Source organism: Somniosus microcephalus, chromosome 1 (genome assembly GCF_052327205.1).
Source record: "Somniosus microcephalus isolate GS21.2 chromosome 1, FLI_Smic_1.0, whole genome shotgun sequence".
Classification (NCBI taxonomy): domain Eukaryota; kingdom Metazoa; phylum Chordata; class Chondrichthyes; order Squaliformes; family Somniosidae; genus Somniosus; species Somniosus microcephalus.
In genome coordinates, this window is record NC_140987.1 from 312603526 (window position 1) to 312621069 (window position 17544).

The 17544-nt window shown below is 48.3% G+C and overlaps 1 protein-coding gene across 1 annotated transcript in view; it reads left to right on the plus strand.

The window, feature by feature from the left end:
- LOC147124856 (FRAS1-related extracellular matrix protein 1-like) overlaps window positions 1-17544 on the plus strand; it is an 883765-nt gene that overhangs the window by 746278 nt on the left and 119943 nt on the right. Inside the window, exons 27-28 of the mRNA XM_085994045.1 lie at window positions 5022-5166; window positions 10702-10831. Coding sequence (XP_085850171.1) covers window positions 5022-5166; window positions 10702-10831 — 275 coding nt within the window. The remainder of the gene's footprint in view (window positions 1-5021; window positions 5167-10701; window positions 10832-17544) is intronic.

Sequence of the window (17544 nt, forward strand, 5' to 3'; positions counted from 1 at the left end):
AAAAGTGTAACATCCCCACCGACACCTGGGAATCCCTGGCCCAAGACCGCACAAAGTGGAGGAGAAGCATCCGGGAAGGCGCCGAACACCTCGAGTCTTTTCGCCGGGAGCAAGCGGAAGCCAAGCGCAGGCAGCGCAAGGAGCGCACGTCAACCCAAGCACCCCACCCACCCGCCCCTTCAACCACTGCCTGCCCCACCTGTGACAGAGACTGTAGGTCCCCCATTGGACTCATCAGTCACCTGCGAACTCATTTTTAATGTGGAAGCAAGTCATCCTCGGTTCCGAGGGACTGCCTAAGAAGAGGAGAAGATTAAAATAAATTTCAAGGGTACCAATCAAGCAGACTGCTTTGTAATGGATATTGTTGAGCTTCTTGAGTGTTATTACAGCTGCACACATCTAGGCGATTGATGAGTATTCTATCACAGTCCTGACTTAAGCCTTGCAGATAATGGAGAGGCATTGATGGGTCAGGAGACACACCTCACAGCGTACGCAACCTCTGCCTTGTACTTTTAGCCACATTGTCGATATTGCTGATCCAGTTAAACTTCTGGTCAATGCTGACCCCCGAGATGTTAATGATTGGTGTCAGATCAACCAAGTAGATCAATACAAATTACATAGGACATAGGTTCAGGCACCACAGATAAATCATCATGTTGGTTTTATTATTATTGACAGAAAGTACAAGCAAGTTATACATATATACACTTACTAGTAGGCTATCACTCAGGACTGCCTTTAATTTTAACCAATCCAGACAAGTTTTCAGCATGGAATATGCAAAGAATTACTGAAAATGAGCTTATTTATACAGATGCACAACTTTAGATGATTTGCTCTAAACCTTTCAATTCTGAGATTATTGTCATGTGATCTTTGTGTGTGATATGCTGCTTCTTCTCTTCTTCTTAGGCAGTCCCTCGGAACCGAGGATGACTTGCTTCCACATTAAAATTGAGTTCTCAGGTGACTGATGAGTCCAATGCGGGACCTACAGTCTCTGTCACAGGTGGGGCAGACAGTGGTTGAAGGGGCGGGTGGGTGGGGTGCTTGGGTTGACGTGCACTCCTTCCACTGTTTGCGCTTGGCTTCCGCTTGCTCCCGGCGAAGAGACTCGAGGTGTTCGGCGCCTTCCCGGATGCTTCTCCTCCACTTTGTGCGGTCTTGGGCCAGGGATTCGCAGGCGGCAGTGGGGATGTTGCACTTTTTCAAGGAGGCTTTGAAGGTGTCCTTGAAGCGTTTCCTCTGCCCACCTGGGGCTCTCTTGCCGTGCCGGAGCTCCGAGTAGAGCGCTTGTTTTGGGAGTTTCGTATCAGGCATGCGGACGATGTGACCCGTCCATCGGAGCTGATCGAGCGTGGTCAAAGCTTCAATGCTGGGGATGTTGGCCTGAGTGAGAACACTGACGTTGGTGCGCCTATCCTGCCAATGGACTTGCAGGATCTTGCGGAGGCAGTGCTGGTGGTACCTCTCCAGTGCTTTGAGGTGCCTGCTGTACATGATCCATGTCTCTGAGGCATACAGCAGGGCGGGTACCACTGCTGCTCTGTAGACCATGAACTTAGTGCCGGGTTTGAGGTCCTGGTCTTCAAACACTCTCTTCCTCAGGCGACCGAAGGCTGCACTGGCACACTGAAGGCAGTGTTGGACTTCGTCATCAACGTCTGCCCTTGTTGACAGTAGGCTCCCGAAGTCTACGTTGTCCAAGGCCTTGTCGTGGATTTTGATAATGGGGGGCAGAACTGTGTGGCGGGGGCAGGTTGGTCGAAGACTTTTGTCTTACGGATGTTTAGTGTAATGCCCATGCTCTCGTACACTTCGGTGAAGGTGCTGACGATGGTTTGGAGTTCGACCTCCGAGTGAGCGCAGACGCAAGTGTCGTCTGCATACTGTAATTCGACGACAGAGGATGGGACGACCTTGGATCTGGACTGGAGGTGATGGAGTTTGAACAGTTTCCAGTTTGTTCTGTAAATTAGCTCCACTGCAGCAGGGAGCTTACTGAGGGTGAGATGGAGCATTGCAGCAAGGAAGATTGAGAAGAGCGTTGGTGCGAGACCAACTACTAGACCAGTAGATGGCAATGTGGCAGCACATTCTCACTGGAACGCGTATGCGTTTATTCATGGTTATAAACATCACACCTTAACACAATGAAAGCAGCTGAAATGTAGACATGTTGCTTCCCTTCCAAACTAGCTATACTTCTCACACAAACCCTTTGATGCTTCTTAAATTGCTTTAACTCGACACCCATTGCTTAGTGAGCATTCCCCTGCAGAATCCTAATGACCTAATCTAAACCATGTGTTAGCCTCTATCACAGAACTCATTCTCCCCAGACAAAGATATAAATGTTGACTTCTGTATTGTTAAGCTATTTTTCCTATTATATTAAACACTATCCTACAGCACTGTTGAACAACAGGGGAGGGCAGCTGTATCTTTTCTCTTAAATAGTCAATACTTGGCACTTATGTGATGTAAATATTACCCTCGACTTGACAGCTCAGGCCTGGATATGGAGTGGCTCCTGCTGTAGACTGGCATGGGCTGTTTCATTATTGGAGGAGTTTTGAATGGAGCTGAACACTTCAGAATAATCAATGAACAGCTCCTTTCCTTAGCTTATGACAAGGGAAAGCCATCAAGAGAAATTGATGAAAGCTGCTGAAAATGGTTGAGCCAAGGACGCTGGAACTCTGGCTCTGATGTCCTGGAGCTGTGACAGTAGGTATCTGAAAACCACAACCATCTTTCTTTGTGTCAGGTGTGACTCCAACCTCTGTATGGCTCTCCCATTGGCCACAATGTTTGGGTTCCTTGGAGCCATACTCAGTTTGGTGTTGTCTTCCTGTCAAGGGAAGCTACTCTCACAGCTCCTCTTGCATTCTGCTCTTTTTCCATGTCTGGATCGAGGCTCTGACGAGATCTGGAGCCAAATGGCACTGGTGGAACCTGAACAGTGTGTTGCCAGGTGGGTTATTGGTAAGTAGGTGTTCGCTCTTCATTACTTCTTCCAACATTTTGTTGACATCTCTCTCACCTACTTCACTTCTGCCTCTCTACTCCATTTCTGTTTTACTCTGCTACAGATTTTTTCTTTGCACTTTTCATTTTTACACCAATCACCTGTTTGTCTCTAAAACTGTGGGCAGGGAGAGGCCACAATATCTGCATTCAGGAGTTAGAGACATCAGCAATGGGATTCAGGTGGGCAGGCAGGTTAGAGGATTTGGGCACAAAATTCGGATCCATAGCGTCCATTTTTTGGGCAGTACGAGTGCCCTCAGTGGTCCAAAATGGCGAACACAGCATGTGTGCACACTTCTGGTGCGAGTCGCGCCAGACGCCATATTGGTGAGGGAATTAGCGTGCGCGCAGTGAGTGTCTGCCAGAAGTATGTAGAATCGGCAGATCATGGCCAGTGCTCCCATTTTGGAGTTCAACGCTCCAGCCGATGCCCTCTCTTAACCTCGCACAGCTGAACACATGTTCAGCCCCAGGAAGGGCCCCCACCAGCGCTATTTAAAGGGATCATCAACTACTAAACAGGTTAGTTGCTGATTGATTTCTATAGGCTGTTTCTGTGATTGTACACATGTTTGGTGCTTTCTAGAGTTCTTGAAAGTTGCTGAAGTCTACAGGGAGCAGTGTGGCAGGTGCTGAAGGACTTTGTCCTGACTTCAAGGCTTCTGAACAGACCACATGCTCACAGACATGGGTGCAGTAGTAGGAATTCCCCTTGTAATAGAGCATGACTGGGAGAATGAAAAGAGGCCTCAAAGAGCAGGACAAGCTGCTGGAAGAGGGAGGAGGATGAGCGGGAGAAGGATTCTCAGCAGGAGGCCATATCCACCCAGGGTGCTCAGGGTGCAATACTCCTACCTGAACCTCAGCGATGAACAATGTGTCAGACCGCATTGCCAGTGGCTGTGTAGGTGACCGTGGCGATGAACTTTTATGCATCAGGTTCCTTCCAGGCTAGAGCTGGAGATATTTGCAACATCTCGCAAGAGAGGTCACTGAGGCTCTCCAGTCAAATGGAGCTGACTACATTTCATTCTCTCTTGTCAGAGAGCAGCAGGCGGAGCAAGCACATGGTGCCCGCAAAGCAACGTGTATGCAGTCAGTGTCACCCATGGCGCAGGGTGTCATTGACTGCACGCACATCATTTTGTGGCTGCCGCATGACAACTCTGAGATGTGCTGCAAATAAAAGGGATTCCACTCCCTCAATGTGTAGCTGGTGTGCGACCATAGGTAACGAATCATGCAGGTCAGTGCCTGGTATCCTGGCAGCAGTCATGATGCCTTCATTCTGCGGCAGTCCGCTGTGCCAGCTGCATTTGAGCCACCACAGCAAACCAAAGGGTGGCTACTGGGTAACAAGGGCTGTCTGCTGGTGACATGGCTCATGACTGCGGTTCACAACCCAAGCACACGTGCGCATACAACAAAAGAAATGTGATCGAGCAGGGTTTATTTCACTCTGCACTCCCCACTGTGAGTTTTTCACTCTGCGCTCCCCACTGCGAGTTTATTTCACTCCCCACTGTGAGTTTATTTCACTCTGCGCTCCCCACTGTGAGTTTTTCACTCTGCGCTCCCCACTGCGAGTTTATTTCACTCCCCACTGTGAGTTTATTTCACCCTGCGCTCCCCACTGTGAGTTTTTCACTCTGCGCTCCCCACTGTGAGTTTATTTCACTCTGCGCTCCCCACTGTGAGTTTATCAAACTGCTAACTGCAGTAGTGCACAAAGAAGACGGCTCACCACCACCTTCTCAGGGCAACAAGTGACAGGCAATAAATGGGCTGCTCTCATCCGGCTAATAAATTTTAAAAACCCACACTGGCAGTGCATTACTGGCGATTCGTGTGATTCTATCTACTATAAGATCACAAGATATTACAGAATAAATACATCAATTGACAAGGCACTGACAGAAGTGCTGTTCTCATGTACGTTAACAGATGCACTGACCCTTTTGTGATTTATTGCTGCCTAGGAGGATTCATTCGTAATGAGTTCACACAGAAAGACTTGAACAGCAGGAACATCATTTACATCGTCAGACCTTCCTCAGAAGTAACATCAGACAGTTTGGAGTTTCAGGTATCAGATCCCACAGGAAACTCCGCTGTCCCTCAAACGTAAGATATTTGTGTAAAATTCAATGATTCTCCTGCTCTATTTAGCTAATAGTGGGTGAACTGGTTAACTTGTTAACTGGTTAATAGTGGGTGAACTGGTTGACTTGTTAACTGGTTAATAGTGGGTGAACTGGTTAACTTGTTAACTGGTTAATAGTGAGTGAACTGGTTGACTTAACTGGTTAATAGTGGGTGAACTGGTTAACTTGTTAACTGGCTAATAGTGGGTGAACTGGTTAATTTGTTAACTGGTTAATAGTGGGTGAACTGGTTGACTTGTTAACTGGTTAATAGTGGGTGAACTGGTTAACTTGTCTGGCGGTCATCAGACTCTGTAGCTGGGTAAAATAAGCTCTTGCTCAAACCACAGTGCAGTAGTACTCACACTCAGGCCCAGGCGTAATTTGCAGCCCACCAACCCCTTGAACTATAGTTACTAGCAGATACACCACACTACAGTACATACCTCTCGGCTTCCACCCGCTACCTGCTTGCATGTGAACTTTGGACTGAACCAAACTCAGTGCTTTTCCCTAACTTTTCTTATTTATCCAGTAAAAAACCAAACCCACAAAGGAATAGTATAAGCAGGCAGAGTTGTTCCGGCTTCAGTGCCGGAAGGGCCCTGTTAAGATCAGACTTTTGACAGCATTCTCGGTCCTGTCATTTTATTCCCCCCTTTTTTCGTGCACTTAACAACCGCCCACAGTGGTTCGATTTAAATTAGTGGCAGGGACTCACAGGCCTGCATTCCACCACTTCATATTACAGCAGTCCCTGAGAGTCCTCCACAAGCAAGATATGAAAGATGGAACAGGGAGGGGCGGTCTTCTGTAGAAAAGAGAAGGCTGATGGGTGATCTAATAGAGGTCTTTAAACTGATGAAAGGGTTTGATTGGGTAGATGTAGAGATGTTTACACTTGTGGGGGATGTAATGATATCAGCAAATAGTGATGTGATTTGCCTGTTTGATTATGATGCCTTACCAGCATGTTTGCAGGTATTGATTACTTATGCCTGACCAGCAGAGGTCATGTGACCGAGACAAGCAAGGCAGTGGAGTTTAGTTTCAGTTTCATTCTAGATGCATCACTAGCATGGTGTCCCCTGTAAATGCTGTTAACTGAGTTGAACATACTTTAGATAAAAAGTCATTCTCTTTCATAAATGTCTCGTCATTGAACCCACATACAAATCAATACAGGGGAGACCAGACCTAGGGGCCAGAAAGAGTCACGAATAAATCCAATAAAGAATTCAGGAGAAACTTCTTTACTCAGAGAGTGGTTAGAATGTGGAATTCGCTACCACAGGGAGTGGTTGAGGCCAATAGTATGGATGCATTTAAGGGGAAGCTAGGCAAGCACATAAGGGAGCAGGGACTAGAAAAAGTCCAAAGTCACAAATGACATCCGATGTGACTGTGACCATGGTAAACCATCCTTCTTGACCTGTCTGCAGCCTTTGACACAGTTGACCACACCATCCTCCTCCAAAGCCTCTCCTCTGTTGTCCAGCTGGGTGGGACTGCACGCATCTGGTTCCATTCCTATCTATCCAGTCGTAGCAGGAGAATCACCTGCAATGGCTTCTCTTCCCACACCCACAATGTTATCTGGAGTCCCCCAAGGATCTATCCTTGGCCTCCTCCAATTTCTGCTATCTCTTGACCCCCGGCTTCTGCTCCCCCTCTCCGGCCCCCTCCCCTTTCTGCTATCTCTTGACCCCCAGCTTCCGCTCCCCCTCTCCAGCCCCCTCCCCTTTCTGCTATCTCTTGACCCCCAGCTTCCGCTCCCCCTCTCCAGCCCCCTCCCCTTTCTGCTATCTCTTGACCCCCAGCTTCTGCTCCCCCTCTCCGGCCCCCTCCCCTCTCTGCTTGTGATCTTCGATGTGCCAACCGCAACCCTATGCTTTCTCCCAGTTCCAACCTCTCAGTGCCTCCTGGCCTAATCCCCACCCAGATGTGCTGCAGCACCTTTCAGACACCCTCTCCCTGCCTGATTCCTGTCCCCGCCTCCACCTTGGCATTGTTGGTCTTGAAATTTAAGAGATAGAATCGTCAGCAACATCCAAAATATTCTGAAAGCCACACAGAGACAAGGAGACTATAGAAGAGAGAGGAAACAGAGGGAATGAGAGATTTATAGAAAGAGTGAGACAGAAACAAAAAGTAAAAACATCAGACACAGATACAACACTATAATGAGGAAAATGTGCACCAGATTTACAGAGAAAGGGAAAAAAATAGAAGACAAAGACAGAACGACACAGAACAAATTGGTGTTTGAGAAAGAAGCAGAAATTTACAAAAGGGGAGATACATTTGGGGGCAATTTTAACTGCCCAGGACAGGCGGAGGGGTGGGGAAGGGGTTTAATTTTTTAAAATGTGAAACCCAATCTGAACCTGCTGCGAACATGCCTACTTCCGGTTTAACCAGGCGGGTTGGGGATGGGTGAGTAACCTGCTCTTGAGGCCAGTCGGTAATTATAATGTTTAAATGAGGCTGCATGCCTCAGGTTTTAGCAGCCATTTGGATTTATCAGTTGTGGGTCAGGTTTCCCAGGGTTCGGGAAACTCGGCAACTAAAGGGAGGCGTGAACAGCTGGATCCAACAGGCTAGTGCTTTTTCAGCACTGCTTGTGGGCCAGGAGGAGCAGGAGTGCCCCCCAACCGGCCCAACAGGATAACCTGCCTCCGTCCCCACGATCTCCAGAACCCTCTCCCTCTGCGATCTTCCTCCACAATCTGACATCTCCAACCACACATCGCTCCCTCTCGCCTCTCGGGTCCCCAGCTGCTACCTTGTACAACAGGCTTTCCCTCCAACCAGCCAGCCTCTCAGTCTGCTGTGCGGGAAACTGAGTGAAAAAATTCAAATGATGTTCTGCCGTTAAATTTGGCAGAACCTCCGTCTTAACTGTCTGGCCGCTGACAGTCACCCCCGCTCCCTCCCTGAAATATTGGGGCCATTATGTCAATGTATTTTCTGATTCATCAAGAGCAAAACCACAGGATTTCCTTTAAGTTTTAAAACTTCTTCCTCCCAGTAGCAGCAGATAATCTGTCACAGGGTGAAAGAGGATCTAACTCTGTTTTTAAAATCAGCGAATGGAGTCAAGCACAGTCTTGTTGCCCATGTGATCACTCCAACCCCCTATCTGCATGATCTCTTTTTGAATGAAAGATTTTTTTTAAATAGGAGTTCTTTTAGTATTTAAAAAAAAAACCCTCTCCAAACGAGCATTCCTTCATTTGCACAATGGCAAAATACTGAGGATGCTGGAAACCTGATACTGTATAATAACAGAAAATGCTGGAAACATTCAGCAGGTCAGGCAGCATCGAGGAGAGAGAAACAGAGTCAACGTTTCGGGTCGAACCCTCCGTCAGCACTGGAAAAGGTTAGGGAAGAGAGATTTTTAAATGGGCAGTGAGGAGCGGAGGAAAGAACAAAGGGGAGTTCTGTGGTAGGATGGAAGGCAGGAGAGATTAAAAGACATAAGGGATGATAGTGCAAGGCAAAAGGAGAGGTAATGGGACAAGTTAAGAAACAGAAGATGGCTCTAGATGAGGTGTGAATGATGATGGCAGCAAAATTAACAGCTACCATGTTAGGAAACAAAAGAAAAAGAAAAGAACTACAGGGGCCAATTTATAGTCTGAAATTGTTGCACTCAATGTTAAGTCCAGAAGGCTGGAACGTGCTTAATAGAAAGATGAGGTGCTGTTCCTTCATTTGCCTCTGCTACATATTGAGGAATTATTTGGTAAGACTGCCATGTGATCCCACCCTAAACCACGTTTATACAGGAGAAAGATAAACATACATGGAAGTTACAACACGGAAACAGGCCGACTGTGTCGGCGTTTACCCTCCATGTGAGCGCACAGTTCTAATCATATTTTCCCAGCCTGTTCCCATACCCCTTCAACCCCCTTTTCCTTCATCCATCTATCCAGTATTATCTTGAATGGTCATAGTTTTTAGCTCAATCACTAACCCTGGAAATGAACACCATACCCTCACCCCTACCCTCTATTCTAAGCAGGCGAAATTCGGCTCCTTTGAGCCTGCCATTAGCATCTCCAGGGGGTGCTAACGATACAAAGAGGTTATCGCGGGGAGCGGGCGAGAAAAGCCCCTCCCATGAAATTCGGCGGGGCATTGCTGAGGTGCTACCCGGTAACGGCGACCCCCTGCCGGTAGCACGGCGTCCCATGGTGGAAATTCACCTGCGCCCTGCGAGGCTGTCGCGGGAAATGTCAGCACCAGCCTCGCGGGTTGCGAGCCGGCCTCCGCTCGCGTGGCGTTATTTAAAGGAGAGGCGGCCGCGACCCACGCCGCCATTTTTTTTGGCCGACCACCAGGTCGCTGTCCGTGGTGGGCTGTGGCATGGACCTGGCCGCCATCGCAAAGCCCAGCTGCAGCCGTGGCACCACGCCACCCTGGTGGCCTAGTGTGGGCCATTGGAGGCCCTGCAGAGTGCGCAGCGGCCCTTCCCTTTAATGGAAGGGGCGGGGTGTTGAAACACGGCAGCCCTCCGCCGAGCCTCGGCTACCACCCCACCAGGCAGTGGAGTGCCCGACATTGCGCTCCACTTCTTGGGCGAGGCATTAAGGCGAATTTCGCAGCCGGGGCAGGACTTCCTCGCCGGGCACAGGATGTCCGGCCTCGCCAGCATTACTGCCCCGAAACGGGGCGCTACCGAATTTCACGCCCCAGGTCTTTCTGAGTACTTGTTTTCCCATACCAGGCAGCATCCAGGTGAATCTGCGTTAAACTCTCTCTAACGCTTCAATATCCTTCCTCTAGTCTGGAGCCCAATACTGTGCACAGTACTCCATCTGAGGTCTTCGTAAGGTTTCATATAGGCTCATCATTACTTTTTATGCTCCATACCTCTTGAGATAAAACCTAGAATCCCATTAGCATTTTTTACAGCCTTATGAACCTGAGGTATCTCCGTGTTCCTATAGCCTTGTTTCTTTAAACTGAGATTCTCCTTTCCTTGGCTCATCTGCAACACCATTTGGATTCCGTTCTGTTTGTTGTGACATTACCAACCCTCACTTGGGGCCTTTACGCACACCTGCTTCTCTGTGAGAACTCTCTTCTACCCTTCCCATGCTAAAGTCAAGCGGGGCTGTTATTTGTTGTATCAGAACCACCTCAGTATAGATAACCATTGATGACAATGGGATACAAATTTTGACTTAGGCCAATTGCAGTATGATCTGTTTGCAATAGCCTGCTTACATTTGACTCTCTTGTGATGGAGAAGTGCTTGAAATGGTGGGGACAAGTCCTGAGAATGCAACCTTATAAAGCCGTGATTTGTTAATGTGCCCTGTATTTGATTCAGAATATGCAATTTTGCTCAATATTTCACCGATATATTTTGACTAGTTTATTTAAAACCCTCATTCATCCAGTTATATTTGATTTTGAGGAATTATCTTTTGCATTTCTGTAAATGTTGTAAGTATATAAAACTACAATTACCATGAAGGTATAAATTGTTATTTTGCAGACTTGAACTCAAATGGTCTCGTATAGAAATGGTCGAATCAGAGTACCAGGTGTGTGAGGATATAGGAGTGTTCTCTGTGAAAGTCCTGAGGACTGGGTACTCCATGGATTCTTCCTTTATTGGTATAAAGGTAAGCCTTTCTCACTGTTCTTTCAAGCTGTCCTCTCCATGGTTCAGAAACAGCATTATAGTCAGACCTGCTCTGAGAGCACGTATACTTGCCAATGTGTTTATGTCAAGTTTTGCATTTGCATTGCAGTTAATCAATGGGTTCAAATTCCCCATATTTTGAGTAGCTAACATGACTGCAGGACATTTGAATCACTGGTCAGCAAGTTCCAGCAACAAGCCTGCCTCATTCTCGAGCAAAGTAATGGCAATCAGCTCAAATTTTGGGGCGCATTGCTGGAGGCCGCCTCAACAGCCATAAGTTCTTTGAATCTCTCCCTTATGGTTGTCTGTATACATTGTCCAAGCAAGTTGATGCTGGCTTGGGGCAACCTTTTCATTAACCCCAGGGGACTGTGACACCATGAGGTAAATGCTTTCCCACAGTTAGTAAGAATGAGCACTTTAGTTATCTCCAACACACTCATATATGTCTTTTATTGACATTAATATTATCACTTTGGTAGTTTTTTCTAATCAGGAAACACCTTCACAGGACCTCCTTCCAGCTTCTCACTGATATTATGTATTTCCACATTCATTTCCTACAGTGTATTGACTGCCCTGCAGCACCAAAAGGATCATTTCTCCAGCAAAAGATCCAACATCACTTCCATGGCTTTTGCCATTAAATGCAGTGTTACAAGTTGAAGGCCAAACTATAACGGCAAAATGTTGTTCTCTTGTGCATTTCAAAACTAGAAAAACACAATATTCACCATTTCTATTGGTTAATTGACAAAGCAGCATCGTCTAAGTTATGTCCTAGATGGCTGGTTTTCTATTACACTGCTATTGAATCCCTGCTTTGCAAAGGTCAATCCCAGGACAACTCTGATCAGTGGGCATTTGGGCCTCGATATTAACGCCCACGATGGCTGGGAGTGGGGAGAGGGTCAGGAGGGAGGGTTAAAATTTAAAAATGAGGAGCGTGTTCACAACCCGCCAAATACTCGCCTGTTGCTGTTTTTACAGTGGCTGGTTTTGTGTTGTGCGAGTGCCCTGCCCTTGAGAGGTGTCACACTTCATTAACATAATTAAATTAGGTTACCTCAGTTGCCGCCCAGGTTTCCCAGGGCCCGGGAAAACCGGCAGTAAAAGGGAGGTGGGAGTTGCTGGCTCCACAAGGGAAATGCCTTTTCCAGCATTTCTTGTGGGCCAGAAGGAGCAGGAGAGGCCCCTCCAGCCACTCAAGGAAGCCTTTGGCCTCTCTCCCTCCCTGCCCCGATTGCCAGCATCCATCCACCCAAGCCACGATCACTAGCTCCCTCCCTCACCCGAACACTGAACGCCCCTCACCCCAAGCCCCGATCACGAGCTCCCTCCCTCCTGTGATCACTGACCGCCCCAAGCCCTGATCTCTAGCTCCCTCCCTCCTGTGATCACTGACAGCCCCTCACACCAAGCCCCGATCTCTAGCTCCCTCCCTCCCCATCACTGTCCGCCCCTCACCCCAATCTCTAGCTCCCTCCCTCCCCATCACTGACCACCCTGTTAGATCCGTGTATCTTATGTTGTGTCCTTCAATAATCAGACAACGACTGCAGGGAACGATTCAACAGGTGTTTACTGAATGAGGGTTACTCTAGAACTAACTGTACAGATCACTAATCAGGGTTTATATACAGGTGTGGTCAATGCCGGTACTACAGTATACAGGAGCTGTAAAAAGTAGTTCTCCCCTTAAAGGTACATACATTACAATTCCTCCCCTTTTAGATTAACAGTACCATAACACTCATTTAACAATTAAATATCAAACTAATTACAATTAACACTTTTAACATGCAACATTAGCTGAAAATAGTCTATTTATAAATTCAGTCTTTGGGAAGGCTTCCTGATCCTTTCTGGATAGCGCCTTTCCTGAGTGTCTTGCTCTTGGTGCGGAGGCGATTCTGGCCACCTGTCGTCGGTTGGTTCATCAGCTTCCGATGCTACTGTTTCTGGGGTAGATGCGACCTGTAAGTCGGGTTCATCACCAGGTACGTATGGGCGAGGCTTGGGGTTGAATTGTTCCTGTGACTCTAGGATCTGGTCAGCATGGCATCTCACGATGCTCTCCCCAACGTCCACTGTGTACATTAGTGGGCCCTGCCGTGTGCATATCGTTCCTGGCTGCCATTTTTCTGTTCGGTAGTCGCGGGCCAAGACTGGTTGCCCTACATTGAAGCTCCTTGTTGGCTTCTCATGGATGTGCTGGAATTGCTTACTCTCAACATCTCTTCGTACATTTGGTGTGAGCAAATCCAGGCGAGATCTTAACTTTCGGTTAAAGAACATCATGGCTGGGGCCTGGTTGGTGACTGCATGTGTCGCATTCCGGTAGGCGAACAGGAAATTGTCCACCTTGTGCTGCAGCGGAATGTTGTCATTGTACATAGCCTTTATTGCCTTCTTAAAGGTTTGTACGAACCTCTCAGCCAATCCATTTGTGGCTGGATGATACGGGGCGGATGTGTAATGCCTTACCCCATTCTTTTTCAAGAACCTCCGGAACTCTTCGGACACAAACTGTGGTCCGTTGTCGGAGCAAATCTGTTCTGGCAAGCCACTCCTGGCAAAAATGGTCCGTAGGACTGCAATAGTTTTCTCCGTGGTGGTGGAGGACATTTTGATGACCTCAGGCCATTTCGAGTGCGCATCCATGGCTATTAAAAACATTGAGTCCATGAATGGACCAGCAAAATCAATATGCACCCGTTGCCATGGAGATGAGGGCCACTCCCATGGGTGTAGAGGGGCATGTGGTGGTGCATTTTGGACCTTCTGGCATTCTGAGCAGCTCTTTGTCAGGTCCTCGATTTGCTGATCGATCCCCGGCCACCACACATAAGCCCTAGCAAGGCTTTTCATTTTCACCCCTCCCAGATGACCTTCGTGAAGCTCATTGAGCACTCTCTCCCTTAACTTGGGTGGAATTACCACTCGGGATCCACACATCAAGGTCCCCTGGCATACTGACAGCTGTTCTCTTCTGGATGAGAATGCTGGCAACAGTGAGTCGCCATGTGCTGGCCATCCCTTCACCGTCAAATCATATACCCGAGACAGTGTCGGGTCATTTCGGGTCTCCTCTATACCAGCGTTAGTTACTGGCAAGCATTCAATTATAGTCGAATGAAATATTTCGACAGGATCCATTGCTGGTGCTTCCTCCGCAGTAGGCAGTGGCAGGCGTGATAGCCCATCAGCGTTGCCATGCTGTTTCGTGCCCTTATACTCGATTTCATATTGGTGCACCCCTAGAAAAAGTGACCATCTTTGTAGCCGTTGCGCAGTCATCCCCGGAACGCCCTTCTTTGGATTAAAGATGGAGACAAGTGGTTGGTGGTCAGTCAGCAAGGTGAACTTCTGCCCGTGCAGATAGTGATTGAACTTTTTCACTCCCCACACTAGGCTGAGGGCCTCCCTGTCAATCTGGGCGTAGTTACGCTCGGCTGAGGTTAGTGATCGTGACGCAAAGGCTATTGGCCTCTCTGAGCCGTCCGAGAATTTGTGCAACAGCACCGCTCCAATGCCGTAGGGTGACGCATCACATACCAACCGAATTGGTAATGCCGGGTTGTAATGGGCCAATACCTCTTTCGATGTGATTAGTGTTTTGTTCTTCTGGAAAGCTCGTCTATATTCGTTACTCCACTTCCATGGCACCCCAGTTTGCAGTAGGGTGTTCAGTGGGTGTAGTATTGTAGACAAATTTGGCAAGAACTTATGGTAGTAGTTTACCAGCCCGAGGAACGACCTCAGTTGTGAAACATTTTCCGGTGCTGGAGCCTTGACTACTGCCTCAATCTTCTCTGGGGACTTATGTAACCCCTCTTTATCGATAACGTGGCCACAATACGAGATCTGTTTTCTAAAAAACTCGCATTTGGGGCGGTTAGCTCGGAGCCCATATTCCTGCAATCTAGTGAGCACCTGCTCCAGGTTGGCAAGGTGATCACTGTCATTTTCGCCTGTGACCAGGATGTCGTCCAAATAACACTGGGTCCTTGGGATCCCTTGCAGGACTTGTTCCATTGCCCTCTGCCAAATAGCCGGAGCTGATGCTACCCCGAATACCAGCCGGTTGTATTGGTAGAGACCTTTATGGGTGTTGATTGTGAGGTATTTTTTTGATGCTTCTTCTACCTCCATTTGCAGATACGCCTGGGCCAGATCAATCTTAGTGAAGCGTTTCCCTCCAGATAGCAAGGCGAAAATATCTTCAATCCGCGGAAGTGGATATTGTACGGTGTGAAGGACCGGGTTCACTGTTACCTTAAGGTCCCCACAGATGCGAACCTTCCTTGGTTCCCCAGGCGTGCTGCTCAATGACTTTTTCATCACAGGGACGATGGGTGTAGCCCACTCGCTCCAGTCTACCTTGGACAGTACACCTGAATGTTCCAGACTCTCCAGCTCTGCTTCGACGGCTGGGTGGATCGCATAAGGTACCAGTGTGGCCTTAAAAAATTTTGGGCTTGCGTTTTCTTCAATTTTAATCATCACTGTCATGCTTTTTAGTGTTCCGAGTCCTTGCTGGAACACTTCTTTAGCGTCAGTTAGGATCTTTGACAGTCGCCCAGGTGTGACGTTGTCATCCTTTTTGTCAGCCACAGTCAGTGCCTGTATGGAATGCCAATCTAGCTGTATCTTCCGGATCCATTCACATCCTAGTAGTGGTGGTCCTCCATCTGGCAATACATATAGGTCCATTTTTGGTGTTTCCTTGCCGTTATGTATAATGATCACCCTTATTTTTCCTTTGGGGTAGACTTTTTGCCCCGTGTACTTCTTCAAGACAATCTTTGTATCTCTCAAGGGTATATGTGAGAATAGCCGCTTGTAGTCCCTTCAGTTTATGACTGTTAGGGCTGATCCTGTGTCCAATTCCATTTTCACTTGGACTCCTGCTATCTTGAGCGTGACCCAGATAGTTTGGTGATCCTCCGTTTTGATCACATTATGTAGTTTCAGACAACCCAGCTCCTTGCTTCCGGAGTCTGTATCACTCTTCTGTTCGTCTGAACTGCTCTCCGTCACCTTATGTACCTTCTTGTACTTCTCCTGTGGAGATTTCTTGCTGCTGGATTTCTTTCCTGACCTGCAGACTCTTGCTGTGTGTCCTACTTTTCCACACTGTCTGCACACTTTGTCCTTGAACCAGCAATCATTATGGTCGTGTGTTCTTCTGCTGCAGCAATAGCACTTCACTGTTCCGTATGACATTTCACTTGTGCCATATTCTTGCGGTCTCCGTTGTATCTCTGCAGCGCCCCGTGCTGCTGCTTCGTGTGATTCTGCAATACTGAAAGCCTTGTCCAGCGTAAGATCCTTTTCTGATAGAAGCCGTGTCTGGGTTCCTTCACTTTGAAGCCCACACAGAAACTTGTCCCTTAAAGTATCTGCTAGTCCCGTTCCAAACTGGCAGTGTTTCGATAGCTTGCGCAGTTCCGTTAAGTACTCAGCATTACTTTCATCTTTATGCTGGTTCCTTTTGTGAAACTTAAATCTTTCTGCTATCAGCAGCGGTGTGGGGTTTAAGTGGTCCTGTAGGATTGACACTATGTTTTCAAAATCCTTTTCTACTGGCTTCTCTGGGGTTACTAGGTTTCGTAGTAAGCCGTACTTTTTTGCACCCATTAAATTCAACAATACCAGCGCTTTCTTGTCATCTGGCACTTCATTCACCTTGCAGTATATTTCTATGCGTTCGACATATGTCGTCCAATCTTCGACTTCATTGTCGAACGCTGTGATACTGCCACTCTTCGGCATTATTGGGTGTAGGTAGACTGGCTTAAAATGGCGTCTCCCGCACTTTCCCTTCTTCCCTGCTGCAGCTTAAAATGGCGTCTCCCGCGCTGCTGCCAACGCCGCTCTCGGCGGTCCTCGTGGCAAATGGCAACGCCCTGTGGGTTTCGTGCGCTGCTTCTGCGCTGCTGCCAACGCCGCTCTCTGCGGTCCTCATGGCAATGGCAGTGCCTCGCGTTTTCCTGCGCGCCTCTCTCCCCCGTTGACGCTGCTCAGCCCTTGAACACCGGCTGCGCTCTACGCGTTTTCCTGCGCGCCTCTCTCCCCTGTTGACGCAGCTCGGCCCTTGAACACCGGCTGCGCTCTGCTCTCTCTCGCCTCTCTTCCCCCGTTGACGCCGCTCGGTCCTGAACACCGGCTGCGCCCTGTGCGCTCTGCCCTCTCTCTCTCCCCCGTCGACGCTGCTCGGCCTTTTTCTGTGCCGCTCGGTCGGGCTTTAGCCCATCGCTGTCCGGGAAGGGTCTGCGCAGTACCTGTTGCCAGCCCGTTTCGCTGGACCACCGTGACTGGAAAGCCAAGCCTGGCTCTCAACAGCCTCCCCTGCGATGCTCAAATCTCCGCTGGATGACTGGGCGGTTGCCCATGGTCGACGCCCGTGCTTCTGGACTCGACCTTCCACTGTTCTGCAGGAGCGAATCCCTGGGAGGTGATGCGGAGTTGCAGGTAGGTTCGAACTTGCTCGTCGCCACTGTTAGATCCGTGTATCTTAATGTTGTGTCCTTCAATAATCAGACAACGACTGCAGGGAACGATTCAACAGGTGTTTACTGAATGAGGGTTACTCTCGAACTAACTTTTTATATCACTACTCAGGGTTTATATACAGGTGTGGTCACTGCCGGTAGTAAAGTATACAGGAGCTGTAAAAAGTAGTTC